General features: G+C 42.0%; 1 protein-coding gene and 1 long non-coding RNA gene across 3 annotated transcripts in view; one reads left to right on the top strand and one right to left on the bottom strand.

Annotated features, from left to right (window-relative positions):
- Nucleotides 1-27347, top strand: part of ADK (adenosine kinase) — a 523961-nt gene that overhangs the window by 244006 nt on the left and 252608 nt on the right. For both annotated transcript variants that reach the window (XM_075000013.1, XM_075000012.1), the window contains exon 6: nucleotides 5732-5840. In XM_075000013.1, coding sequence (XP_074856114.1) covers nucleotides 5732-5840 — 109 coding nt within the window. The remainder of the gene's footprint in view (nucleotides 1-5731; nucleotides 5841-27347) is intronic.
- On the bottom strand, nucleotides 1484-25942 carry LOC142015999 (uncharacterized). The gene is made up of 3 exons (XR_012646256.1): nucleotides 25850-25942; nucleotides 25691-25719; nucleotides 1484-1757 (listed from the first exon to the last, which is right to left on the bottom strand). It is a non-coding gene; the product is annotated as an uncharacterized LOC142015999 (long non-coding RNA).

Here is a 27347-nt window from a genome sequence, read left to right on the forward strand (position 1 = left end):
GTTTCTGTGATAGCAACGATGTCATAGTTTTATTTATTTATTAGCACTTTCAGTTCTTCCTGCTTATTACCTGTACTACTTGCATTTGTATATTGGCATCTAAGATATTGATTTGAGCTTGCCTCCCTGTTTTGCCCTGACCCTCTTTTTACTCTGCCATTGTAGCCCATGCTCCCTCCCATTTCCGACCCATCTCCTAGGTTTCCATGTTCTCCGCTTACCTGTGGCCTTTGCTCCCCTGTCCCCGTCAAACCTAGTTTTAAGCCCTCCTCATTAGATGAGCCAGTCTGTGTCCAAATATGGTCTTTCCCCTCCTTGAAAGGTGAATGCCATCTCTGCCTAGCAGTCCTTCCTGGAAGAGCATTCCGTGGTCGAGTAAACCAAAGCCTTCCTGGCGACACCATCTTCAAAGCCACACATTCAGCTCTAGGATGCACATGTCTCTGCCTGGGCCCCTACCACTGACGGGCAGGATTGAGGAGAATACCACCTGTGCCCCAAACTCCCTCACCCATGCCTCCAGAGCCCTGAAGTCACTCTTGACCTGCTCAGTGTCACACCTCGCAGTATCATTAGTGCCCACGTGGATGAGAAGCTTGGGGTAGTAGTCAGAGGGCTGGATGATCCTCGATAATGCCTCCATAACGTCTCAGATACGGGCCCCCGGCAGGCAGCATACCTCCCGAGATGAAATGTGAGGGCGACAGATGGGTGCCTTTGTCCCCCTCAGAAGAGAGTCCATGACCACCACTACCTTTCCTCCTCGCAGTGGTGGCAGAAGACTTCCCAGCCTTTGGGGTACGAGGCTTCTCCTCTGCTGTACCGGGTGATTCTTTGTCTCCTGTATCAAGTACAGCATAATGATTTCCTAATACCACTGTGGGAGGGTTCTGAGCAGGGGTGGAACACTGCCCACTGCCAGAAGTAATAAGCTGCCAGTGTCCACCCTGAGCTATCTCCTCCTCTACCAGTGGTTTATCAGCCATCCTGTGTACTGGGACAGTTACCTCAGCTGTTTCCACATGAATACTACCCAGGAACTGCTTGTGGACTCGGATACTCCTCAACCTAGCTACCTCCGCCTGAGACATTCCACCAGCAGGCACCTTTCACACTAGATGGTCCCCCCAGCCTGGATATCAGTAAGTGGGAATTGCAAGGAACAGTCCCTGCAAAGCCACACCAGAATCTGGGTAGAGGCATCTGTGGTCAGGCAGTCTGTCTGGCTACAGGCCACAGGTGGACGAGACAGTAGTAGTGCTGGCACAGGTGTTGCAGGTCTTCCTAACCATCGTAGGCCTCCCTCTGTCAGACTCCCTGTTACCACTAACCACTGAGTTATCCTTTACCTTTGTTATGGAACCAGTTACAGAACAGCTTACTGACTTTTATTTTATCTGTTTTAAATAGTTAGTACATGACAAGGTCCATAAATTCCAGTTTAATTATACAAAACATGTTATGGGACTCTCATTGTGATTAGAGCGTTTTGGGTGCTTCTGAAATCTAATCAATAAACATGAAGTTTTTGAAGAGAGGAATGAAGAAACAGCAGTGCATTCTAAGCATGTTCTCTCCCCCTCTGCCCCACTAAAGATTTAATAACGAGGAAAAGGAAATGAGGTTAAAAAGGTAAAAACAGGGACACAAAGAACTTAGTTATGGTGAGTGGTTTTTAAAGGTGACGGAGCTGTGGTTAATAGTAGCTCTGAATGTCTTCTTGTGCCTAACCCAGGTTCCTTGCTTCATGTGACATTCTAAACAGCAAAAGAGAGAAAAAAAATCTTATTTTCATTTCCTTCTTCCAGAATTTGAACTTAAGGGTCAAGCTTTTTGTACATAGTCTCCTCATTGAGTATGAAGATGCAATTAAAAATGTGATGTTGCAGAAAGCCCCATTTTGTTTTGATAGGTTTTCTGGATGAGCAAGATATGATCCCAACAGACGGCATTTACAGTTTCAGAGAGAACTTTTTTTTTTACAATTATGAAGCAAATATTTAAATACTACCTTATAGCATGTGAAAAAGAAATTTTATACATGATTGATGCATGCTTAACCCTCGCCAGCAGCCCCCGCCCCAACCCCAGGACTTACCTTTCAAAAGGAGCTCCAGGGGCTCCTGCTGCTTCCCCAGCTGCAGATCATGTGTTTCGCTGGGGGAAAAAGCTGATCACTGACTTAAGCAAAATTCAAGTTACGCAAGGGTGCGTGGGAACGCAACCGTCGCATAACTCAAGGGACTACTGTAATTTATATGGTCTAAATACTAAACAAATTGAATTTTTGTTTGGTGGGATTAGTTTGTTTCCATGAATCTACTGAAGACAAAAATTGAGCTTACAAACAAAAATTTGCTTAGCCTTAAATTTCATTGTGATATTTTGGCAAAGTAGCCTGTCTGTTAACCCTGAAAGAACAAGTGTCCAACAATAACCTGCATGTTCCTGAATGGAAAATTGTTTTTGATGAATGCTGGATCTCAGGTAGGTATGATGAAGAAGAGGTTAGTTAGAAATAAAGTGCTACATGATGGCTGGTTTGTTTTGTTAGATTCCAGTCTTCAAACAACTGTGGCTTGAGAATATGATTCAGAGCCTTTTACCAACTGGTGGTGAGTTGGCTGCCTCCTGAGTAAAATTAGTTGGCTTTCTTTTCTGTGCTTATGGTCAGTCACTCTGTCCATGTGTCTCATTTACTGGCAATATCTACATGGCAATATAAGCCCGTGTTTAGTGGGATTCAAATCAGCAGATCAGCATTGGAGATCCCTGGACTTAAGTGTCTTTTTTTGTAATTTAGTCCTAGGCTAAGAATTTTGTGACCTCTGCTCAGCGCTAGGACTCTGGTTTCCACATTACAGTGTACAGACCAAATCAAGAAGCAGGTTGCTTGACAAAAGGCTTGATCAGTTCACCCCGTTGAAAAGCCAGGAAGCTCTCTGACAGTGTGCTTGCACATTGGTGATGAGAAGAGAATTGATTAATGCCAACCTGAGATATTGCTGTTTGCAAAGGGGATAAGTCTTCCATCTTCACTAAAATAGATTGCAGATTGTTGGGATGGAGAGGACTAAAGAAGTTCTACTCACAGACCTGTAGGATACTTCCGGCTAATTGTTAGCCGGTGGCCGGGTAATGTATGGTGAGGTATTCCCCTGAGTCCTAAACAACGCAGTTTTTTACTGCTAGAGCAGGGAACTGCTAGCACTCTCGCCTACGGCCAGGCTGTGGTAACCAAACGGTTAAAGTTCTTTTTATTGTGCCAGCTGTGTTGCAGTGACAAAACAGTAACAGCAGTCAGGCTTAGATCTTAACTGGTTACAAGTTTATTAAGCTACAGTTATAAGCGTGTGGTTACAAAAGGCTATTGTCTACTTCTTATATGCTAGCAAAGTACAGGTGTTATTAAGTTACGTTACAATCCAATACAAAGATATCTGTTACCATCTAACACAATGATAGCTTGATACAACGACATCTAGTTACAGAGTTCTAATTCTTTAACTGTGCACAAAAAGAAAGGAGACCTTGCATGGGTATATCTTACCCTCTCTGCGTCTCTCGATACCAGCGTAGCCAAGCCGGATCAGTCACTCAATTCCGCAGAAAGACGAATACGAGGTTGGGTGTCCCCAGTTGCGGACCTTGGGAGGCAATCACCTGACCCGACCAGCAGGTAGTTCGTAGAATGCACTCAAAGTTAGAGTTCTGCTGGGCCCACCTTTATACCCCCTTAGGTTACGTATTCTCTTTCTTATCTATGGTGCCAGATCGTACTGGTCTGTCTTTTGTGATGCCAGTTTTTACAAGGGCAATTCTTACTTAATTTGCACTTGTAAGACGGGAGATAAGCAATTTAGGAGTACAGGACATTCTTTTTGTGTGGGCGGAGACTTCCTCTTCTGGGATGGCTGTGTGGTCATCATATCCATCAATGCCAGCTGGGGTGATTTCCTGGCTTGTAAGGGCGAGACTTTGTCTGGCTACACTAATTCCTGGGATCTGAGTCAAGCAGGGCTCTATCTGTTCCATAAAGAAATAGGGCTCAGCCTCTGAGTCTCAGCTTGTCTTGAACTTGGAACCTTCAGCCCCATCAGGGTTTTGAGACCTTGGGACAAAGCCCTGGGTTAACACAGGTGCAGTGTAGACACAATGAGAATTAACATGAAGCGCAGGCTTACATTGCAGTGTAAACATACCCACACTCCTACAATCATAATCAATAACTGGCAGTATCCTCAAATGAGCCAATGATTGAGTGGGCCTGTGTGTGTGTGTGTCTGTCACTCACTCACTCCATATATATGCGCGCCACCGGGGTCATGGTTGACGTGGGGAAGGGCATATAAGGAAGCTTGTGCTACTCCTCCCATGTGGTCTGTGCATGGAGACCTGCACTTTTAAGATAGGTTAATCTTGCTCCTTTTATCATCACAAAAATTGAAAAACTATTTGAAAATGTAATAAGAGCCACTTTTTTCATTTTTCCTTCATGTAACTGCCTTCTCACAGTGGTACTAATGGTTTATTCAGCAGCAGACAGAAGTGAATTTGACTTTTCAGTTTATCCATCCAAGAACTATTTTCAAGAGTTTGGCTAAATGAAATCCACTAAAAGGTGGACGAAAAGGTTATTTATGCTTCCTTATCCTTTTCAGTTATATCTCTGCTCTAGTGAATGATGACCTTGCAGAATACATTCATCACAGTTCTTTCACCTGTAGCTTTTTGAATTTTATCTTTTCATATCAAATTAATTCATATTAGTAGAGACGGGCCCTAGTATTATAAATCCCTGCTAGAAAACAAGAACCATGCATGCACTGTTCACAGTTTCTCTTTTCTATGGAAAAATTTGCAGAAGAGAAGAAAGAGGGGTGATTTGATAGGAGCTTTCAACTTCCTGAAGGGGTGCTCTAAAGAGGATGGAGAGAAACTGTTCTCAATGGTGACAGATGGCAGAACAAGGAGTAATGTTCTTAAGTTACAGAAGAAGAGGAGTAGATTGGACATTAGGAAAAACTACTTCACGAGGTGGTTGGTGAAGCACTGGAATGCATTGCCTAGAGAGGTGGTGGAATCTCCATTCCTAGAGGTTAAGTTCCAGCTTGACATAGTTATGGCTGGGATGACTTAATTGGGATTGATCCTGCTTGAAGCAGGGGGCTGGACTTGATGACCTCTTGAGGTTTCTTCCAGCTCTATGATTCTATGAAAAGAAGTTTTGATTTTTCTCCCCTTCCAAAGTTTTTATTTTAAAATATGCAGAAACATCTAACGTTTAGATCAGGGAACTGGGGGCCAGAACTCTCCTGGTGTATATTGACGAGTCTGTTTACACTATAATGCTTGTGTTAAATTTTTACATAGTGGAATTTCATATTAACTGTGTAGGTATGTGACATATACTTATAGATTTCTCAATAAATTTGGATTTTTAAAGAAGTTCCTCAAGTTTATATTTTTCTCTCTATATATATTTACACATATTCTACAGATACATTAATGTGGATTATTTAACTAGATTTCCCCAGATAAATTGTACATATAGAGTAGGTGGTAAACAAAAATTACTTGTTTATTCTCTGTAAACTGTCATATATTATAGTAGAATTTACACCAATAGTCTACTTCTTTTAAAATAATATTTGTATTTATTGGGAAAAATCACATCAGTGTTAAGAAAAAGGAGGCATCAAAATCATATCTGTTTCTTCGGTCATTTTAGGTCTCTTGTAGCTAACCTTGCTGCTGCCAATTGTTACAAAAAAGAAAAACATCTTGATCTGGAGAAGAACTGGAAATTGGTGGAAAAAGCCAAAGTTTATTACATCGCAGTAAGTTTGGCTTGTTTTAAAGTTGTGAAATGTTTGTGTGTTACTGTACATAATTTCTATAATGCTGAGCTACTATGGTGTCTGTTCTGCATATGATGACTTTCATGGCTGTTGACAAAGAAAATATTTGCTTCGGTTGAAACATGATCTGATTTGTTTACTTTAAAATTTACATCCTTGTAAGTACATTTTGTTATGTGTGTTCTCAACATGAGTATAGGAAACCATGGGAAAGTGAACACATTTTAAGAGTTTTTATAATAGTGCATCAAATTTACATTTCACATTTTCTGGCAAATTGTTGTGAAAGATGCAGAGATTATGTAGACAAATACTATTAGCATAATTATTCACTGCAAACAGTTTGAGTTTATTTGTGTGAACAATCTTAATTGCTATTTATTCCATAGTAATTACCACTGCACCTTATAACTCAATATTTCAGAAACAATGATCATGATAAGTCTTTTGAATATGGGCAGAAGGGGCGGGCTATGATTTTAATGACTAAATCTTACTTGTGTTATCAAGCTTTGAGAGAAAATGAAAAATAGTAACTTCAGAGTAAGTTTTCAGAATAATTTCTTTTTTTATTTGAGTTCATCAAACCATATTAGTGTCACTGTGGACACAGAATCCTACCTGAATGTAAGTGGTGAATTTTGAATCATCTTCTGCTGATACGATCACTAATGATTAGAAAATTTATAAAACATCTATGATTAAAAATGTACATGTACAGTATATGATTTCTGTATGACAGCTACGGCCAATCCACAACCTGAGCAGCTGGTGTTAAAAACTGATTATCCAGGAGGAACAAGTCTACTGAAAATAGTTAGTTCTTGTAGCTAGTGTTTATATCTCTTACAGCCTGTTAGTGCAATGCTTTAGACTTTGTGGTTGATATCAACTTTTATTCATGGCCAAGGCTGCCCCTTTATAACTGTTAAACAGATACTTAAGATGAGAAAATTATACAAAGGAAAGACATCCCACTGCTTTTGCTACATATTTGAGGTATATTTTAAGAATATATATTTCTTCAATAGTCTGCTCATTTTTTAATGGGTACTTTTAAAAATGGACTCTGATTTTAATTTCAGGTGATCATACTGTTGTCTGTTCTGAATGCCAGACTTGAGAATAAATGGTGTAGGGCTAAAAATTGCAGGAAGGGTAAGAGATTATTAAATGAAGAAGAATGGCAAATGTTTACCAAAGCTGTACGACACTGAACTATCAGTTTTATAGCTGCATATAATTGAATCTTTTTATGTGTGATTTGGAATAATGATTTTCAGTTAAAAGTTGGGAAGCACATACGAGGGGGAAAAGGTATTTTGCTGTATAGAACAAATCCTCTCTATACTTAGTTTTTGAAACCCATCTTTTGTGCTCAAGCCCTTAGCTCAGCTACATGTTGAGGAGCTGATTTACCATACAGATTTGGCTTATATTAGAAAGCCATTCCTGAAGTTTGATGGATATCTCTCATTGACCAAGAACCTCAAAAGATAGGAAATAAGCTTATAAAACTGAAGATATGAATATATTTCAATGGAGAAGTAAACTGTTACATGCTGGAAAATTACATGGGATATTTGAAAAAGAAACTCAGATTCATGAAACAATAGGTTAGTAGTATGTCCAGGAAAATATTTTGACAAGAGGCCAATTGTCATTTTCCTTTCTCTCTCTGTTGTATTTTCCCTCAGTCCTGAGCATATCACTGCTGCAAAGGTACAGTTCTGTCACCACTTAAGCCAGTAACTAGGATAATAGACTGCAAAACAGAGTTATAAGCTCATTGTTTTTGGTTGATGGTTGCAAGTTTTACTCTGCATCTCAGTACTTGACAAGATTCATCACTTGGCATTCCTCCTAGACATTTCTTTAGTTGTTTCCTGGAAAATTTCAGTCGTTCTCTGTCATTGGGACTGGGACCACTTTACTAGAGTGTTTATTGGTGACTGGGTTATAATAGCGTGTAACTGATTCACTGCAGTATTTTGATATACTCCTCATTTCCAGATAGGCCAGTTCAGTAAAATTTAATTTGTTGTTTGGGAATATGCTGCTGTTGGTATGAGGAAATAAATTTCAGAAAGTAGATAGTGTTTTTCATGTGTCAAAAATATTTCCCTCCCTGCTTCCTGGAAAGACTAGACAGCCTTTTAAAAAGTGACTTAAATGGTCCAGTTCCCACCTGCGTTTTCTGTTAAACAGCTACATTTATTTGAATGCTTACTGGATGACTTATGGAGGATAAAGCAAACTTTCAATATGAGGTACCTCTCAAGGTCTAGAAGACTTTTGACTTTATTAACATGGTTAACATTCAACACTTAGTCTAGCATTGCAAATTCTTTGTAATACTCTATGAAGGAACCTCTTTAAAATTCTCAACCAGTAGGACTATTTTTCAAATGTCTCTGATTTTTGAGATGGCAGCTTTTGCTGCAGAACACACTATCTTTTCTAACTATAAAGACAACTTACCCTGCATATTATGCTATCTTTTATGCCCAAACACACTATTATTTTTCCAGCAGAATCAGAATATTTAGGATCTCCTCTCTTAATGCCTGTTCATTTAAAAAAAAAGACATCTCAAAAACTTAGGCGACGTCTACACTGCGAGATACATTTGAATTCAGGGACGTTAGCTCAATATTACAATGTCACTATCTTCTCTGCAAATATTGTTAGCTTGATTTAGGGAGCACTAATATTGATATCGTAACATTGTTGAAACTGGCTGCTTGTAGCATCAAGTTCGAATTTAAAAGTCTGAATGTGTGGCACTGTGGAAGTGCCATGTCCTAAAATCAAATTCATTAGCTTCCAGAGGTGTCCCATGTGTATGCCACAATGTTTCTCAGTGCTCTGCTCTGGCCTCTTCCATGTCCGCTGCTCTCCAGGCATGCAGGAATTCGGAAACAGGGTCGTGCTTGTATGAGAGGCTGAGAAATTTCTTTCTTTCTTTGCTATCAGCACTGTGAGTGAACCTACCTATTCAAAATAGCTCCAATATGGAATTCATGGTTCTGTCTCTACCTCTGCAAGCTGAGCACTTGGATTTTTTTTCTGCATTGGCACCAGCCCCTGCCCCACCGCACCATGTGGCAGCTAGGCTGTTGCGGGGGATGGGGGTTGTGCGTAAAAGAGAGGCCGAGAAACTTCTTTTCTGTGGTTTACATTTGTGCAAGGCCCCCCACCACCACCACCACTCGCCATGCCATTGGGGTCTTTCCTGCGCCAAACTACATCACATGGCTAGACCCCGACTCAGTAAAAGGACATGCTTCCTGTTCAGTGCAGATCATGATGCCATGATACCATGTTGCCACTGTATGCTGGCTTGAGGATGGTGAAGGCTCCAAGGAAGGGGAAAGATTTTCAGGTGCTGGCTGTCGCCCAGGGGAAGTCTCCCTCGGTGGCTAAGATTTTTGAGGGCTTGCTGCTGCCTGGCATGACTGCTTCAGCTGCCCCCCCGCCCCACCAGGCCCACAAAAATATTTTCAGAGGGTTGCTTCTGTTGGGGGGAAGTCTCCACCAGTGGCTAAGACTTGCAGGGGTTTGCTGCCTCCTGGGGGACCATTTCAACTGGCTCTGCAGCCGCAGACCCTACGTCCCCCTAACAACAAATATTTGTGGGGGCTTGCAGCTGCTGTGGGGACCGTTTCAACTAGTTCTGCAGCCATGGTCCCCATACTCCCCTACCCAAAAGATTTTCAGGGACTATGTCAACTGACTCTTCATCCTCTGATCCACCCAACCCTTGCCCATGGTATGAGGGGGTCCGGCACCCTGACAGTCAATCGGTGCTGCCCTCCCCCGTCCACCTGAGCACCACTGATTGTTGAAATTTGGTGAGCCCCATTCCCCATGTTGGACAACTCCATGAAGTATAGAGGGTAGCCAAAATTGTTTTTCCTAACCTTTTCCATCCTCTTCCTTCAAGCGTTGGCCCCTGCCTTAACACAGGGAAGGGTGGGTAGTGGGCCCGTTGAAAAGACAGACGCCTTGCTGCACTTTACAGCCCATTGCAGACACCTGATGCTTTTTGTAAAATCTTGGATATTTCACCTATGAAAGCAAGAGATTTCAGCCTCATCCTATTTTGGACAACTGTAGTGAAATGGGAAGCCCTAAATCTTTTTCCTAACCTTTTCTATCCTCTTTCTTCAAGTGTTGGCCCCTTTAACACAGGGAAGACTCAGTGGAAGGCCAGATGAGAAGACGCAGACTGCTGGGTGATCCCAGGGCACAGAAGCTGTGTAATGGACTGGGAAGCCAACAACCTTACCTCACAAAATCTCTTTTTTTCCAAACCTTTACTATCCTACTCTTTCTTTTAGCTGTGCATTGTTCCTGTATTATTTTCACGGATCATATGTAATCAAGGGAGGGGAGACAGTGGCTGGAAGGCGAGTTGAGGAGACTGACACCTGCTGCTTTTTGTAAAATCTTTGATAATTCAGTTACAGAAGCAAGACATTTCAGTTCATTTGGCAGTCTTCATTGATGCCTACATTTTCTTCCTTCCTTCTGGAAGAATGGCTGTTTGCTTTCCACAGGAGGGTAATGAGGGTGATGCAATGTGGGAAGGTAACATCACATACCTGTAACCACTTGTGGGGCATTTTTTCCCATGCTGCACCAGCAAAAATACCCTAAATACTACAGGGCTTAGGGAACTGTAGGATAGATTCCCACAATGTATAGCTGCAGCCGTTGATGTTTGGTGATTGAGTGTGACAGCAAGAAGTTGACTTTGTGGATAGCTCATGGGGAGGTGAGGATACTCAAATTAGAATTTAGAAAACAGTGTTACAAAATCAATTTTAATACGTTCAAATTTATCTTGTAGTGTAAGTGTAGCCTTAGACATACAAAAAGTTGAATTGAATGCAAAGCCTTGGAGCTTTAGAATCTATTCATACACTGGTGTAGGACAAAGATGTAATATAAACCCAATAAGCATTCAACTATATTAGACATTTTACTGAAGTGTACCTGTGTATGACAACTTTGTCCTGAGGGTCTCAAGCAATTCCATCTTCTCGATTCATATGGGCAGTGCTTCTCCTAGGACAGTGCTGAATACTGTGAGGTCCCCTGTACATTTTTACTAGAATAGATATGTACACCTTTTCAAATGCAGCGTTCAACTGAACTGCATTCAGATGAAACTCAGCCCTGAAATCTAAGCAGTTCACAGCAGGGGCAAGGGCCAGGGCAACATGAAAAAATAATGGAGCCATAGCAGAACCCTGAGGGGAAATTTGTGGTATCATTTATGAGTACAATAGATACGTTTTACCCATCTGGTGAAAAGATCATTTAGGTATATTGGCAAGAAATTACCAAAGAAGAGGACCTTGAAAGCCTGAGATTGAAGAAAGATGTAAGGCAGGCTGAACCAATGTCTGAAGTTAAGAAAACTGAAAAAGATGTCAAGGAGAAGGAAAGAAGAAAACAGAAGAATGATCCATTCTTTTAGCTTTGAAATAATTCCATATTTTAGCAATTACTTGTAATAATTTACAGGTGAGTATCTTCAACACCTCCCTCCCCCATTCCGCTCCTCAGTCATAATTCAACACAGCAGTTTCTTCCATTGGCATTGAATCCTGTGGATTCTTATCCTCATTTCATTCTTGATCAGCTGTACTTCTGGTGGCTAATTACAGTTCACTGCCAGGGCTTTAATGTTGGCTCATACTGGCACACTTATGAGCCCTTTGTTTTCTTGCAAGTTGCTGTTTAATTTCAAAAGAAAGTGAAGAGTTCTGCCAACTTTAAACATCATACCACTGTCTGGTTTTGTAGTTATTAATACTGTATCTTGAAGTCTTTACTCTAATTTTTATTGATATATGTTTCTTAGTGGTTTGCTTCTATCAATGTGCACATTCTTTTGGGACTGAATTTTAAGGACTTTTACAAATTGTGGCCGATTTTTTTTAAATTTGAGTATCCTGAGTCTATAGTTAAGCTCCTGAATGGTCTGTTTTTTCCACAGGCACCTGTCATTACTGTGATTATTTAATCATCTAAATGTGAGGACTGATTGTCAGATGCTCATCTGCAGCTCCTGTTAGTAATTGCAGGTCTCAGCACTTCTGAAAGTCAGAGTAATTGTTGAGGTGCCTAAGTCTGGATACTTTTATATTTGAAAAAAATTGCAAAAATTTGGAATTTAATATAATGAAATGTTTTTACTATCTCCTTTGAAAAAAGGCTGCCTGTTGGACTTCCACTGAGGAGAGCAGAAAGGGTCTTAATCAGATGTTTTGTTTTTCATTTGACTCTGTTATCAAATGAATATTGTTACATATTGGCATAGAATATTCTGCTTCTCCAATGACAATAGGGAAAATATTAAGAAAGGAAGAATTGCTTGTCTTTATGAAAAGTTGTGGTTAACCAGTTGAGGTTTTAATTCAGGAATGATGATTTAGTTTGCTTCCTCGTGTAGCTAAAACAATATCTAAGTTCTCCCATATGTTGTTTGCTGTTGCCATAAAGGTGTTATTCACTGAACTTTTTCCTTATGCCCCAATTAGCTATCTCCATTTCTCCCAGTTGGTCTTTCTCAGTTTGCTCTCTAGTACTGTATCTGCCTTAATTTAATGTCTACTGTTGGCTGCACTGAGTAGGTGAAGTATTCTTACTTTGTTGCTGTTACTTCATTTATACCTTTTATCTTTGTAATCTTAGACATTTTGTCTTTCCTTTAATTGTTCATTGCTCATAAACAGCTGCCCCTTTGCTGAGTGCATTGAAATTACATGATTGATTACCGTTAGTGTTCTGTTTACTAACTCACATGTTAATGTGCTGGCATTTAGCACAGCTCTTTAGAATGGTAGACCCATCTGATCACTCAATTAGTAGAATATCCAAATGCCTCTTTAAAGAACAGGGGAAACAATAGATTCTTGGTGAAGGAATGTCTTTAAAATAATTATAAAAATTAAGGCTTGTGAAGAAAAAAATCCTTTTAATCAAATGAATGCTTATGAGCAGGCCTGCGATGGGGAAGGAGGAAGGGGAAATTGCCCAAAGGCCTGGGTGATTTCAAAGTTGTGCCGCTGACATCACAGCCGGGCTAAGGCAGACTTACTTTGCAGCCTACCTCTTAACCACTGCCAGAGGGATATGCCAGTCTTCTTTGGGATTCAACTGACGTAAGCTCCTCACGCCCTCCTGCAGCTCAAGCCTCTACCCCGTAGGTTCCCAAACTGTGGGGCGTGCAGAAATTCCGGGGGGGGGGACACATGAGGTGACCCAGCTGCACCCCCCATCAATTCCCCTCACCCCAGAAAAGAGCCCCTGCTGGTGTTACCTCCTGCAGAAATGGAGGTAATGTCAGCTTCCTGTGACGTGGTTGGGGGTGGGGGGTAGGAGTGGAGTCCTGCAGCTGCATGCCAGAGACAGCGTCTCAGGAAGTGCATGCATTGCTTCGCCTTCCCAAACTGCTGGTGCATTTCCTGAAAAGCCGCATCTGTTGTCCTCTGGTGACTTCCTTCTGCCTTCCTGCACAGCTGGTGTGGTGAGTGGTAGTCCCAGGTCCATGGCACCTCCAACTGCTCAGGCAGCGCATAGCTGCTGTGGGGAGCAAGGACCTTCTGATGTTATGAAAACAATTTCTGACTTTTTTGAAGAAAATAAACTTTCATGGGAAAAACTGGTTGCTGTGTGCACAGATGGTGCTCCAGTGATGCTTGGCTCTCGCTCTGGATTTGTGACATTGGTGAAAGAAAAAAATCCAGCTATAATCATAACTCACTGCATCATACACAGCATTGGCTGCTTGAACCCTTCCAGAGGACCTATGTGACTCATTGAATTTGGCCATCAAAGTTGTAAATTCTGTGAAGAAAAGCACTTTAAATACGAGACTTTTTGCAGCTCTTTGCACAGATTTGGGAGAAGATCATAAAGCTCTTTCTTTTTTTTCCACCCGGGAGTACGATGACTTTCCAAAGGGAACATGCTTTTGAGATTATTCAAACTGAAAGACGAAATGGAAATATTGCTCAAGCAACAGAAAAAAGAAGAGTTATATCGTGTATTTATGAACCACATGTTCAACTTCCACTGGCATACCTCATGGATGTTTTTAATTCTTTGAACAACCTCAGTTTGAAGCTGCAAGAAAACAACACTGCAAACATTATAGTGCACCCCGATACCATCACAGCATTTTTGGCAATATTCCAGCTCTGAAAACGTTGAACACAGGCTCAGATGCCTAACCTTTCGTCTTTTCTGACATTTTCATCACGCGCTGAAAATGAATGTTTCCAAGAACTTTATAAGGAGAATGTGAAGAATAAAATTGTGCTTCATCTGGACTGCCTGGCTGACAAATTCATCTGCTATTTTCTGGACAACTTTTCTGGCAATTCCATTCATAAATTAGTATTCAATCCATTCAACATTGATGTCAATGCATTGCCAGAAGTATTGCAAGAACAAGCACTTGAAATAAAATATGATTCAAGTGCAAAAGATAATTTTAAAAACTGAAGTGTGGTAGAATTTTGGATAAAGTATTTCCCAATATACTCGGAAGTTGGAGAAGAAGCGCTACATATTATTCTTCATTTTCGTCAATGTACCTCTGTTTAAAAAATGCTTTTCAAGTTTAGTCACATTGAATGAAACAAAGAAATCGGCTGGATGTTGAAAACAATTTACATTGCACACTTCCATCTTTCAAATCTAGGATTTCCCACCTTGTGAAGAAAATGTAGTATCATCCTTCGCATTAAATTCTTTTTGTTTCTACTGTTTCTGATGTTAAATTACATTTTTATTAAATGTTTGGGCCAAGAAAAACTATTTGTGATTATTTTTAATTTTAAATAATATTTTGATATCAAGTTTTTGGGTTAAATTATTAATTGAATTTTTTGTTAAAAGGGGGTTTGGATGATGGTGAAGAAGAGGTGGGGGGCATGAGGATTTCTCAAAAATCAAACATGGGGTGTGATGCTGAAAAGTCTGGGAACCACTGCTCTACCCAAACCTAGAGTGTGCACCCAAATTCCCTCCTGCAGCCTGAGCTCCCCACTGTTTCACCCAAATTCTGTCCCAGAGCCTCACTCCTAACCCCCCATGCGCCTTATTCCAGGGCCCACATCATCATCATCAACCATGTGCCCGTTGGTGTCCAGTGCCTCCCTCTCTATTTTTCTCCATCTTTCCCTGTCCAGCATGGAGTGGCTTAGTTTCTGTAGAACAGCTCTGCATCAGTCTACTATATCATCTACCCATTCCCTGTGTCTACATGTGCCCCTTCATTTCGAAAGGGGCATGTTAATGAGTGGGTTCAAAATATGCTAATGAGTCACTGCAATGAATATGCAGCCCCTCATTAGCATAATGGTGGCCACAGCGATTCGAAAATGCGGCTTTTCAAATCGCGCACTGCCCATGGGGGCGGGACGTTCCGAAAGGACTCCCCCCAGTTTTCGAAAGCCCTTCTTCCTTTCACATTCTTCCTATCATCCTACCCGCACTTTCAAATCACCGCGGCTGCCATTATGCTAATGAGGCACTGCATATTCATTGCAGCAGCTCATCAGCATCTTTCGAACCAGCTCATTAACATGCCCCTTTCAAAAGGAAGGGGCACGTTTAGACCCAGCCATTCTCTTTGGGGCCTGCCTCTCCAATTCAAACCGTCCATTATGCTAAATACCAGGGTCTTGATTTTTTTGTTCATTATGTAGATATGCAAAAATATCTGTAACTTCCATTGCATAAACTTCTGCAGTAGGTTCTGTCAAAGTTTGACTCAGACTCACAATTTATCAGACCACTCTGTTTTATTAGCAAAGCCACTCTGCTAATACATTTAGAAGTGAGCCCCCCGAGTGGGGCTTGTGTCTCTTAATTTATACAGTTTTTTGGAGAACAAGTTACAGAGAAGTTACAGACAAAAGAAGAAAAAGATTTTAGTCACCACCCTTCGAGATCCCTGAGACCAGTCACGTATCTTCAATTACCTGCCATCCTTAACAATCTCCTTTAACAGCTTCCAGTTAACTTAACTAATTGCCCTTCACACCTTCCATTCTGATGCCTGCTTCTTAGACGTGCTGGCTCCATCTTAATTGCTTCTCCATTCAAAAGCTAACTGTCCCTACGTGTGCTCCCTCAGATACTTTGTAACATGTTTTGGCATGCCCTCTCATATACAATGTATCCAGCATGTCCCCTTATACAACGTTATACTTATACAATATTATACTTCCACAGTTCTCTTTCAGCTCTCTCTTGCTATATAATTCCTCGTTGGTGATCTTCTGCATCTATCCTGTTCTCAGGATCTTTCCATAACAACTCCTTTGGAATGTCTGTATCTTCTTCAAATCTTTCGTTATCACCCATGTCTCACATCATATAACATGCTGCTGAATACACACGTTTTCAAGACACTCATCTTTGTTCCTAAGCTAATCACTTTGGTTTTCCAGATCTCATCTGTCGCCTTGAAACTCACTCTTGCTTTCTCTGTTCTACTCACTATTTCCTTCTTACAGTCTAAATCATACATTATGTTGCTGCCCAGATATGTGAACTTCTCTACGTTCTCTAGTTTGATCCCCTCTACACTGATCTCTCTTCCTATTTCCTTATCTCCAAATACCATTATTTTTGTTTTATCAATGTTCATAATCAGTCCCTGTCATTTCCCCTTCTCATTTAGCACCTGCACCGTTCTGCCTAGCTTCTCTTTGTCTTCCTTGGTGATAACTATACCGTTCGCAAACCTTAAGTTGTTAATTTTCATCCCATGCACCGATATCCCTTCTACCTCTTCCTTGATCATGTCCATTCCTCTCTCTAGGGCCGCGTCTACACGTGCACGCTACTTCGAAGTAGCGGCGCCAACTTCGAAATAGCACCCGTCATGGCTACACGTGTTGGGTGCTATTTCGAAGTTGAAATCGACGTTAGCCGTCGAGACGTCGAAGTCACTAACCCCATGAGGGGATGGGAATAGCACCCTACTTCAAAGTTGAACGTCGAAGTAGGGCACGTGTAGCCGATCCACGTCCCACAACATCGAAATAGCGGGGTCCACCATGGCGGCCATCAGCTGAGGGGTTGAGAGACGCTCTCTCTCCAGCCTCTGCGGGGCTCTATGGTCACCGTGTGCAGCAGCCCTTAGCCCAGGGCTTCTGGCTGCTGCTGCTGCAGCTGGGAATCCATGCTGCATGCACAGGGTCTGCAACCAGTTGTCGGCTCTGTGGATCTTGTGTTGTTTAGTGCAACTGTGTCTGGGAGGGGCCCTTTAAGGGAGCGGCTTGCTGTTGAGTCCGCCCTGTGACCCTGTCTGCAGCTGTTCCTGACACCCTTATTTCGATGTGTGCTACTTTGGTGTGTGGACGTTCCCTCGCAGCGCCTATTTCGATGTGGTGCTGCCCAATGTCGAAGTTGAACGTCGACGTTGCCAGCCCTGGAGGACGTGTAGACGTTATTCATCGAAATAGCCTATTTCGATGTCATTACATTGAAATAAGCTATTTCGATGTAGCGTGCACGTGTAGACGTAGCCTAGGGGTGTTAAGAAAATACTCGGCAATATCAGATCTCCTTGCCTTGTACCTCTACTTGGGCCCACATCCAAACTCCCTCCCTGAGCCTTCACCTCATGTACCCTTCTGCCCCAACCTGGTGAAAGTGAGTGAGGGTGGGGGAGAGAGATGGAGGGAGTGAGCAGGGACAGAGCCTCAGAGAAGGGGCACAACGGTGGTGCAGTTTCACAGCGGGCATGGGGCAATGATGATTGGGTTAGTGCAGTTAGCCGTTTTGCAGTCCTATCATAAGAGCACACCCAAGAGTACAGCCAGTTGTAAAGGCATGGCAGAGCACGGCCCAAATGTCAGGTGGACCAAGTCCGCATGGGTGTGGCTTGTGCATGGGTGAGGGGCCCGTTGACTGTTCTATACCTGGGACCGGAATTGCTGTCAGCAGGCCTGCTTGAGAGAGACCACTATTATTGGACCAACTTTCAGTTCATGAGAGAGAGAAGCTTTCCAGGTTAGACACAGTTCTAGGAAATCTACTCAGAGTGTCACAGCTAGATACAAAATGGAGCAGATATTAAGGTAACTCAGTTGTGTTGCTTTAAAATCTTTACTATTTTACAGTCTTTAAGATCTTCTGAGAGTAGCCAATTGGCTATGAAAAGGTATAGTATCATGTGGCTCAGCTCCTTGCAAAACTATGTGCATGAAAGATCAGCAGGACCCATATTTGCATCTCCTGTAGCATGGGTGCCTGCTTAATGCCTCTGATGCTCAGTTCTTTGCACTGGCAGTGCCTGAAACTTTCATGTTTCTCAGTATCTGTGAATTAGTAAGAAAGGAGACATAGAGCCTCGAAGCTTTTCTCCTCTTAAGCTGTAAGAATGCACAGTTGAATTTTGATTTGTTCACTTCAGAAGTGCAAGGTAGTATCCTGCTTTCATGTGAGGTGACAGTGCTAGACCTGTGTAACATTTCACTCAGCCTGTTTAATTGTAAGATGCTAGTTCACCATTATCCATGAGAGTCTAAACTCTCCTTTGTATTTTTGTGTGATGGTAAGTCGTTCAAAATTCATAAAACTTAAGGCACATTTGTATGAATTAAAAAAAAAAAATCAGTGATCCCAACTGTCTTGTTTGAGGGATGATATGCCACCATATGGCACCCCATACTCTTTGGGAACGTGCTAACATTGTAAACTGATTACTGCAGCTGTTTGAAAAAATGAAGTATTTTGAAAAAAAAAGTTAAATTTTTTCTGTGAATTCTTTGTGTTTCAATAAGTATTTTGTTTATTGTGGGGGTGGAGACACTTGTGCATTTTGTCTTCTCCCCTCTCCATTTTGTAAAAAGCTGAAGTAAAAAAGTGAGGGATTTTATTTTCCCTAACTTTTCAAATATTTTTATTTTTCCTTGCTTGTTTCTTTGTGGAAGGGTGTGGCTGTCAAGGGTCAGGTGAGGTGAATAAAGTTACTTTACCTTTTCCCCCTCTAATTAAAACAACATTTATTGAAAACATGTTTGTCTTCGTCCCTGAGGAAAGAGGGATTTTGTCTGCACTAAGTGCAAGCTGGTCTCCATTTTAGAAGAAAAAATTAGAGGACTGGAATCTCGCGTGTTGACCCTGTGCTCAATCAGGGAGGATGAAGACTTTCTTGACGGAATGGAGCGTTTAATCTTTTAAGCATGGCAGGTGGAAGAACCGGGGAGGGCGGTAAGGGATGAAGCGGAGAACTGGCAGCATGTAACTTCTAGAAGAAAAAGAAGGCCGGTACATGAGTCCCCCATTGATAGATATAGAGATAAGTAATCACTTTCAGGCACTCTCCACAGGTTCTGTGGTGGTGAATGCTTTGCAAGGAGCCTCACAGGGAAAAAATTGCAAGGGAACTGCTTCTACTGCAGGACAGGGGATGTGTAGGCCCAGGGGTGGGGGTTCAATGACCACCACCCCCAGAAGAAAAAGACAGGTGGTGGTGGCAGGGGACTTCCTCCTAAGAGGGACTGAACCATCCTTCTGCCGACCAGACCTGCAATCTCATGAGGTGTGCTGTTTTCCGGGAGCTTGAATTCAGGATGTGACTGGGAGCCTTACAATACTGCTCAAGCCTTTGGAATACTATCCCTTCCTACTTCTGCATGTGGGAACTAACGATACGGCCAAGAATGACGTTGAGTGGGTTACTGCAGATTATGTGGCGCTGGGAAGAAGGGTCAAATAATTTGGAGCTCAAGTGGTGTTCTCGTCCGTCCTTCCTGTCGAAGGGAAAGGGCTATGTAGGGACTGTCGAATTGAGGAAGTAAATGCATGGTTACGCAGGTGGTGTCGGAGAGAGGGCTTTGGATTCTTCGATTATGGGACACTGTTCCGGGCACAAGGATTATTGGGAAGAGATGGGGTCCACCTAACCAAGAGAGGAAGGAGTATTTTCGCAAGTAGGCTTGCAAATTTAGTGAGGAGAGCTTTAAACTAGGTTTGCTGGGGGAAGGTGACCGAAACCTGTGGGTAGAAAGGAACTTGGAGTCCGGGAAGAAATGCAAAGAGGAATGTACAACAAAAGTGGACCCTTGGTTCGAGTAGTGAGGGCGGGGAGATCGACTGGTTAGCTAAGGTGTTTGTGCACCAATGCCAGAAGCCTGGGTAACAAGCAGGAGGACTTAGAAGCCCTGGCTCAGTCCAAGAACTATGACTTGATTGGAATAACAGAGACTTGGTGGGGTGACTCGCATGACTGGAGCGCTGTCTTGAAAGGGTATAAACTGTTCAGGAAGAACAGGCAAGAGAGAAAAAAGCAGGAGGAGTTGCACTGTATGTAAGAGAGCACTATGATTGCTTGGAACTCCAGTACATAGAGGGAGAAAAGCCTGTTGAGAATCTATGGGTCAAGCTTAGTGGTGCAGACAGCACTGGAGATGTGGTGGTTGGTGTCTGCTACAGGCCGCCAAATCAGGATGATGAGGTAGATGAAGCTTTTTTTGGACAACTGAGAGAAGTTTCCGGATCGTGGGCTCTCGTTATCGGGGGGGGACTTCAATTACCCTGACATCTATTGGGAGACCAATACAGCGGTACACAAGCTGTCCAGGAAATTTCTGGAGAATGTTGGGGATCACTTCTTGGTACAAGTGCTGAACGACCCAACCAGAGGTCATGCGCGGTTCGACCTGCTGCTTACAAACAGGGAGGAACTAATAGGGAAGGTAGAGGTGGGGGACAACCTGGGAAGCAGTGATTATGAGATGGCAGCCTTTAGGATCTTGACCAAAGGAAGGAAAGAGAGCAGCAAATTACACACCTTGGACTTCAGAAAAGCAGACTTCGACTCCTTCAGGAACCTGATGGGCAGAATCCCCTGGGATGCTACCGTGAAGGGAAAAGGAGTCCAGGAAACCTGGCAGTATTTTAAGGAAGTCCTATTGAAGGCGCAGAAGGAAACTGTCCTGATGCGCAGCAAGAGAAGTAAATCTGGTAGGAGACCAGACTGGCTTAATGGGGAAATCCTTGGAAAACTTAGGCACAAAAAGGGAGCTTACAAAAAGTGGAAACTGGGACAGATGTCTAGGGAGGGGTATAAATGTATAGCTTGAGAATGTAGGGCAGTTATCAGGAAGGCAGAAGTGCAACTGGAATTGTGACTTGTGAGGAATGTAAAGGATAACGAGAAAAGTTTCTGCAGGCATGTTAGCAAGAAGAAGGTGATCTGAGAGGGCGTGGGGCCCCTACTGGATTAGGGAGGTAACCCAGTGACAGATGATGTAGGGAAAGCTGAAGTACTTAATGCTTTCTTTGCCTCTGTCTTCATGGACAAAGACAGCTCCTGGGCTAATGCAATAAGTGATGCATCATGGGATGAAGGTGGACAGCCTTTGGTGGGGAAAGAACAGGTTAGGAGCTATCTAAAAAAGCTAAATGTACATAAATCGATGGGCCTGGACCTAATTCATCCTAGGGTTCTGAGGGAGTTGGCGTATGTTGTTGACGAGCCCTTGGCCATTATCTTTGAAAAGTCATGGAGATCGGGAGAGATCATGGATGATCCAGGGAACCATAGGCCGGTCAGTCCCTGGAAAAATCATGGAGGGGCTCCTCAAGGAAGTCATTTTGAGGCATTTGGAGGAAGGGAGAGTGATCAGGAATAGTCAGCATGGATTCATGAAGGGTAAGTCATGCCTGACCAATCTGATTAGTTTCTACGATGCGGTAACTGGCTTTGTGGATAGGGGAAAATCAATGGATGCGATTTATCTTGACTTTAGCAAAGCTTTTGATATGGTCTCCCACAACATTCTTGTCAGCAAGTTAAAGGAATGTGGATTGGATAAATGGACGATAAGATGGAGAGAAAGCTGGCTAGAAGGTCGGCCCCAGCGGGTAGTGATCAACGGCTCGCTGTCAGGATGGCAGTCGGTTTCTAGTGGAGTGCCCCAAGGTTCGGCTCTGGGTCCTGTTCTGTTCAACATATTTATCAATGACCTGGATGAGGGGTTGGATTGCACCCTCAGCAAGTTTGCGGATGACACCAAGCTAGTGGAGGAGAGAGATTCGCTGGAGGGTAGGGACAGGGTCCAGACTGACTTAGACAAATTGGAAGACTGGGCTGCAAGAAATCTGATGAGGTTCAATAAGGACAAGTGCAGAGTCCTACGCTTTGGCTGGAAGAATCCCAAGCATTATTACAGGCTGGGGTCCGACTGGCTCGGTAGTAGTTTTGCAGAAAAGGACCTGGGAGTTGAAGTGGATGAGAAGCTGGACATGAGTCAACAGTGTGCCGTTGTAGCCAAGTAATCTAATGGCATATTAGATTGCATCAAGAGGAGCGTTGCTGGTAGATCCAGAGAAGTGATTATTCCTCTTTATTCAGCCTTGGTAAGGCCACATCTGGAGTACTGTGTCCAGTTCTGGGCCCCCAATTATAGGAAGGATGTGGATACACTGGAGAGGGTCCAGCGGAGGGCAACCAAAATAATTAGGGGGCTGGAGCATATGACCTATGAAGAAAGGTTGAGGGAATTGGGACTGTTTAGTCTGCAGAAGAGAAGACTGAGGGGGGACTTGACAACAGCCTTCAACTTACTGAAGGCAGGCTGCAAAACAGCTGGAGAGAGGCTGTTTTCAGTGGTCACAGATGGCAGAACATGGAACAATGGTCTCAAGTGGCGGTCGGAAAGGTCCAGGTTGAACATTAGGAAAAACTTTTTCACTAGGAGGGTGGTGAAGCATTGGAATGGTCTACCCAGGGAAGTAGTGGAGTCTCCATCCCTGGAGGTGTTTAAGTCTCGCCTTGACAAAGCCCTGGCGGGGCTGATCTGATGGGTTTGGTCCTGTTTAGAGCAGGGGGCTGGACTCGATGGCTTTTTTAGGTCTCTTCCAGCTCTATTGTTCTATGATTCTGTGATTCATTGAGAATTTTTCATTTTGAAAATTTTCATAAAAAGTAACACTCAGCCAAAATGCAATTTGAATAACAAAATTGGTTTAAAAACATTTTCCATTTCTTAAAATAAAAATGTTTGAAATAAAAATTTCAGTAATGTCTGTTGCTTGTACACACTCTTTTGGTATTTTATTACTTAAAATCTGGGTGACACAGATCATTTTACTGAAATGGGCCTATGACCTATGAGGGAAGATTGAAAGAATTAGATTTCTTTAATGTGTGGCTATAACAGCTTTCAAGTACCTAAAAGGGTGTTACAAGGAGGAGGGAGAAAAATTATTTTCCTTATTCTCTGAGGGTGGGACAACACGCAGTGGGCTGAAATTGCAGCTAGGTAAGTTTAAGTTGGATATTAGGAAAAACTTCCTAACTGTCTGGGTGGTTAAGCACTGGAATAAATTTCACAGGAAGGTTGTGGAATCTCCATCAATGGAGCTATTTAAGAGCAGGTTAGATAAACAGCTATCAGGGTTGATGTGGGTGCTTGGTCCTGCTATGAGTGCAGGGGACTGGTCTCAATGACTTGTTCTATGATATTCTGTGATAGGGGTTTCAAGAATAGCTCAATAGATATTAACTCTTTACTTTGCAAGCAAACTGGAGAAGCAGGTTCCCATGGCCACTATTGTGTTTTAGTTGGTCTCTCACAGATGTCATTCACTGTTGTTGACAGCATGTGAGGATGACCTTTGATGGCACTGTATTTAGAATAAAATCTTCTAAATCTTCTTCAGTTATGTGAATGCACTTTAGAAGAACAAAGGGAAAATATTTTATTCTCCAGTGAACAAAAAGAAAGTATTTGAATTTTAACCATTTTGAGTGTATGATGTATAATACTGTTTAAAATATATCCCTTAAACTAAATTAGTGAAATTGTTCAGTACCCCTATCTATTATAAGATTAATAGTGAGTGTATAATTTTAATGGCAACTACTTGTTAAGATTATGTATTTGTTTATAGATGACATGTCATGTATTTGCAATGGGCAGTAATCAATGTAGTATAATAAACTTACCTGAGGGAGGAATAGTTCTTAAATCTCTAGAGTCCATGGTATATTCATTACATATGAAATATAATTTTATATTTATTTTCCTTTGGTGCCAACTTGTCTAAACAGAAAAATACTGTGTTAGTGTATGGGCTTGATGGTGGAATTGTCAATTATCTGATTTCAGCATGAGTCTGTCAAAACATTAGTTTGATGTCAGCAATAATGTAGCACAGCTTAAATACTATGACACAGCATTTTGTTCTGTTTAAGTGTTTTTGGCTATTCTGCTTTAGAGAAAAAATCTGATTATTATAACAAAGTAAGTATAAATGAAATTTCTTTTGTGTTGTCTCCTCTTTTTAGTGATTTTTGTCAGTGAAACCTTTTTTTGTAATTTAGAGAGATGATGTGATACATTGCAGATGGATTGTGATCGGTATTTTGAGATGTGCACGTACTTCCCTATGCATCATGGGAAGCTACTGGCACTCAGACACTCGCAGAAATCAAAATATCTACTAAGTATTTGCACAATGGTCATGCCTCCTAAGATATTATTAACCATAATTCTCCAATAATATTTCCTAGACAACTACATCTGCTAAATGGCATTTCTGGGAATAATTTGTAGATATGAGGGCTGGCAAGGGACCATTTTTATTTTCTAGTCTGATGTCAAAGAGAAGGTCAGAGCTAGCAATGGATGAGCATAATGTTATATCACTTGCTTATGGTATCTTGTCAATTAGAAATTCACCATTTTGTAGAATTGTACTTTTGGCAGTTATGGAAGAAGGGGTGCCACCTACCACAAGCAGGTCCTGTAGCTGTGTGGAAAGGGAAATCCCTAAGTCATTCACAGATTTTGCATGATACCTAAACATTTCCTGTCTCGTGATCAATTTTGGAATAGCAACAACTTTTCCTTCCCTTTAAAGAAAGGAAAAATTAATTAAGAGGTGAACAAAAGGTCTTGCAAATTTTCAGCATAGTGTATTGAGCAACACCATGATACATACAGTAGTCCCTCGAGTTACATGAGGGTTGTGTTCCCATGCACCCTCGCATAACTCGAATTTCCTGGAAGACGGCGGGCGGCTTTTTTCCCAACAGGATGCACATTCTGCAGCTGGAGAAGCAGCAGGAGCAGTTGGAGCTCCTTTTGAAAAGTAAGTCCTGGGGTTGTTGGGGGGCAGTTGGGAAGGGTTAAGCCTGGCAGTGGGTTGGGGCCGTGAGAGGGAAATGGCGGGGGCTAAGTCTGGGGTGGGTTAGGGCTGCAGGGAAGGTGGAGGGGTAGAAGGTGGAGCTAGAGTTGCGCGGGGGGAGGAGCGGGTGGTTGAACTAGAGCCATGCATGGAGTGTTTGAACTGGGGCGGGGGTGGTCAGCTGGACCATGGGGTGTTTACTGGGGCTGGGGGAGGGTTGAGCTGGAGCCGTGCTCAGGTGGTGAGCTGGGCTGCTGGGGGTTTGAACTGGGTGGGGGGAATGGAGGTGGTGTTTTGATTGAACCAGGGCCAGAGGGAGCAGGATTTTGAATTGCGCTTCACGCACATTAATGCGAGTTAAGCGCATCTTGAAATCGCACATTTTGAGGGTTTACTATGCTATATGTTGTGAAGATACACAATGAAGTCTCACCCTGCCATTCAGAATGTGATTTTTATACACAGCTGTCTTTGTCACTGCCTCCTCAAGTACTTTAACAGGGAAAAAGCTGGGCTGTCCTCTGTTTGCTTTTTGGGGATTTTTGCAAATTGCAGTCCCCAGTATGTGAAGATTATTGCTTCATACCTTGTGAAGGGGGGAAAAAAACCAAAACCAAAAATAACTCAAGCAGTATTTCAATATTACCTACACTTTTCTCAAATAGCAAGTAAGCAGGATCTGTGTAACAAAGAGAATAAAAATATTTGTTTATAAATTTTCACCTTTAAGTTACCAATGCTATTTCTTTACAAGTAGATTCTGAAAACCCCTGCTCTTCCCTTCCCCCTCCCCACACATTTCCCAGTACCTTAAAATTGCAGAGAAACTTCCTCGGTACAGTCCGTACTGTAATTAGTGAAGCTTGGTCACTGCTTCTCTTATCATGTGATTTTTAAGAATGCATTATTAGAGCACTTACACAGCCAGTCTAGCTGCAACAGCCAGACAGCAACAGCAGTGCCATTTTTCACAAAGAAAATGTTGAACAGGAGCCAAATGTTTGGTGGCAGAGTCTGTTGCTAGGAAATCAAGTTCCTGAGGCGATTAATGACAAAGCAAGCAATAACAAGAAGGCAGAATTACAGATTTAAAAGAGAAAAAAGTGGTTGGTGTTATAATTACCCAAAGAAATCCGCACTCATTAAATTGGCTGTTTTTATGATTGACTTTAATTGGAGGTTAGCTCAGATATTTAGCTCCTTTCCCACCCCTTTAAACACACACATGAACATAATCTGTAAAACTGCAGACTTGTTTTTCTAAGCATTGAGAGGAGCTTGCCCTGTAATTTGATCCCCACTGACAGATGCATTTTCTATGCTGCCATTTTGAATTAACCTATTGTGCAACAATTTTCCTCAGCTCTGTTGAATAAAACATCAAGTCTTATTACCTCAGATGGATTTGATAGAGTAAAAGAATGTACTTCTAACTGAAGTAGACCGTTTGCAGCAAGTCCAGTGACTGAACTCTGCCAACAAGCACCAATAATTTCTGATATGTACTTTAAGCATGAGGTGAGGGGGGGAGAGAGAGTCATATGGTGTGTTTTGGTTTTTTTTAGAAGTGTTAAATTTACAGTGACATCAGTGTAATATTGCTCTTTTGCAGTAGGGTTTTTTCCAAAAATGAAGACTTCTGGTTAGGTGTGTTGACTAATTTTTTTTGCCAATACTCAGATTTATTTAATTAGAAGGTGTTAAGAAATTGTTTGATGGCTTCTTTAGGAGAACAACAAACCAGTCATGTAGCACTTTAAAGACTAACAAAATAATTTATTAGGGGATGGGCTTTTGGGGGCAGACCCATTTCTTCAGACCTGGCAGTAATCATCTTTGGGGCTATTCTTGGAGATAAAGTCTCTCCCCCAAATTTGCACTTAATATAAACACACCTCTTTTGTTTAGAAAGAAAGTTTTATTCTCCCATAGGAAAACAAATCTGGCATTTAAATGCTGTACTCCTCCACTGATTATTTTCAGTTCTACAGAAAGAACTGTTCCAATATCATACAAGTAGTAGTAACTGAGAAATTATCATGATACATTGACAGTACCTGTAAATGAACATATAGAAGCTGAACTATAAGAGCTACATGATGTCACAACTCTCTGAATTCCCAGTCTGAAACAATAGAACTTCAGGTATTCTATCCAATAATACACACATTGCTAATCAGATGCCATTGCCAGGCTGTCTGCTTTGTTAAATACCCAGGTTCCCTGAGGCAAGAAGACAGCTGCTATAACTACTACAAAATTTGGTAGCTCAATCTATTTTTGCTACCCTTGGGCTATCAAGCTACT

This window comes from Carettochelys insculpta, chromosome 7, assembly GCF_033958435.1.
Source record: "Carettochelys insculpta isolate YL-2023 chromosome 7, ASM3395843v1, whole genome shotgun sequence".
NCBI classification, from domain to species: Eukaryota; Metazoa; Chordata; order Testudines; family Carettochelyidae; genus Carettochelys; species Carettochelys insculpta.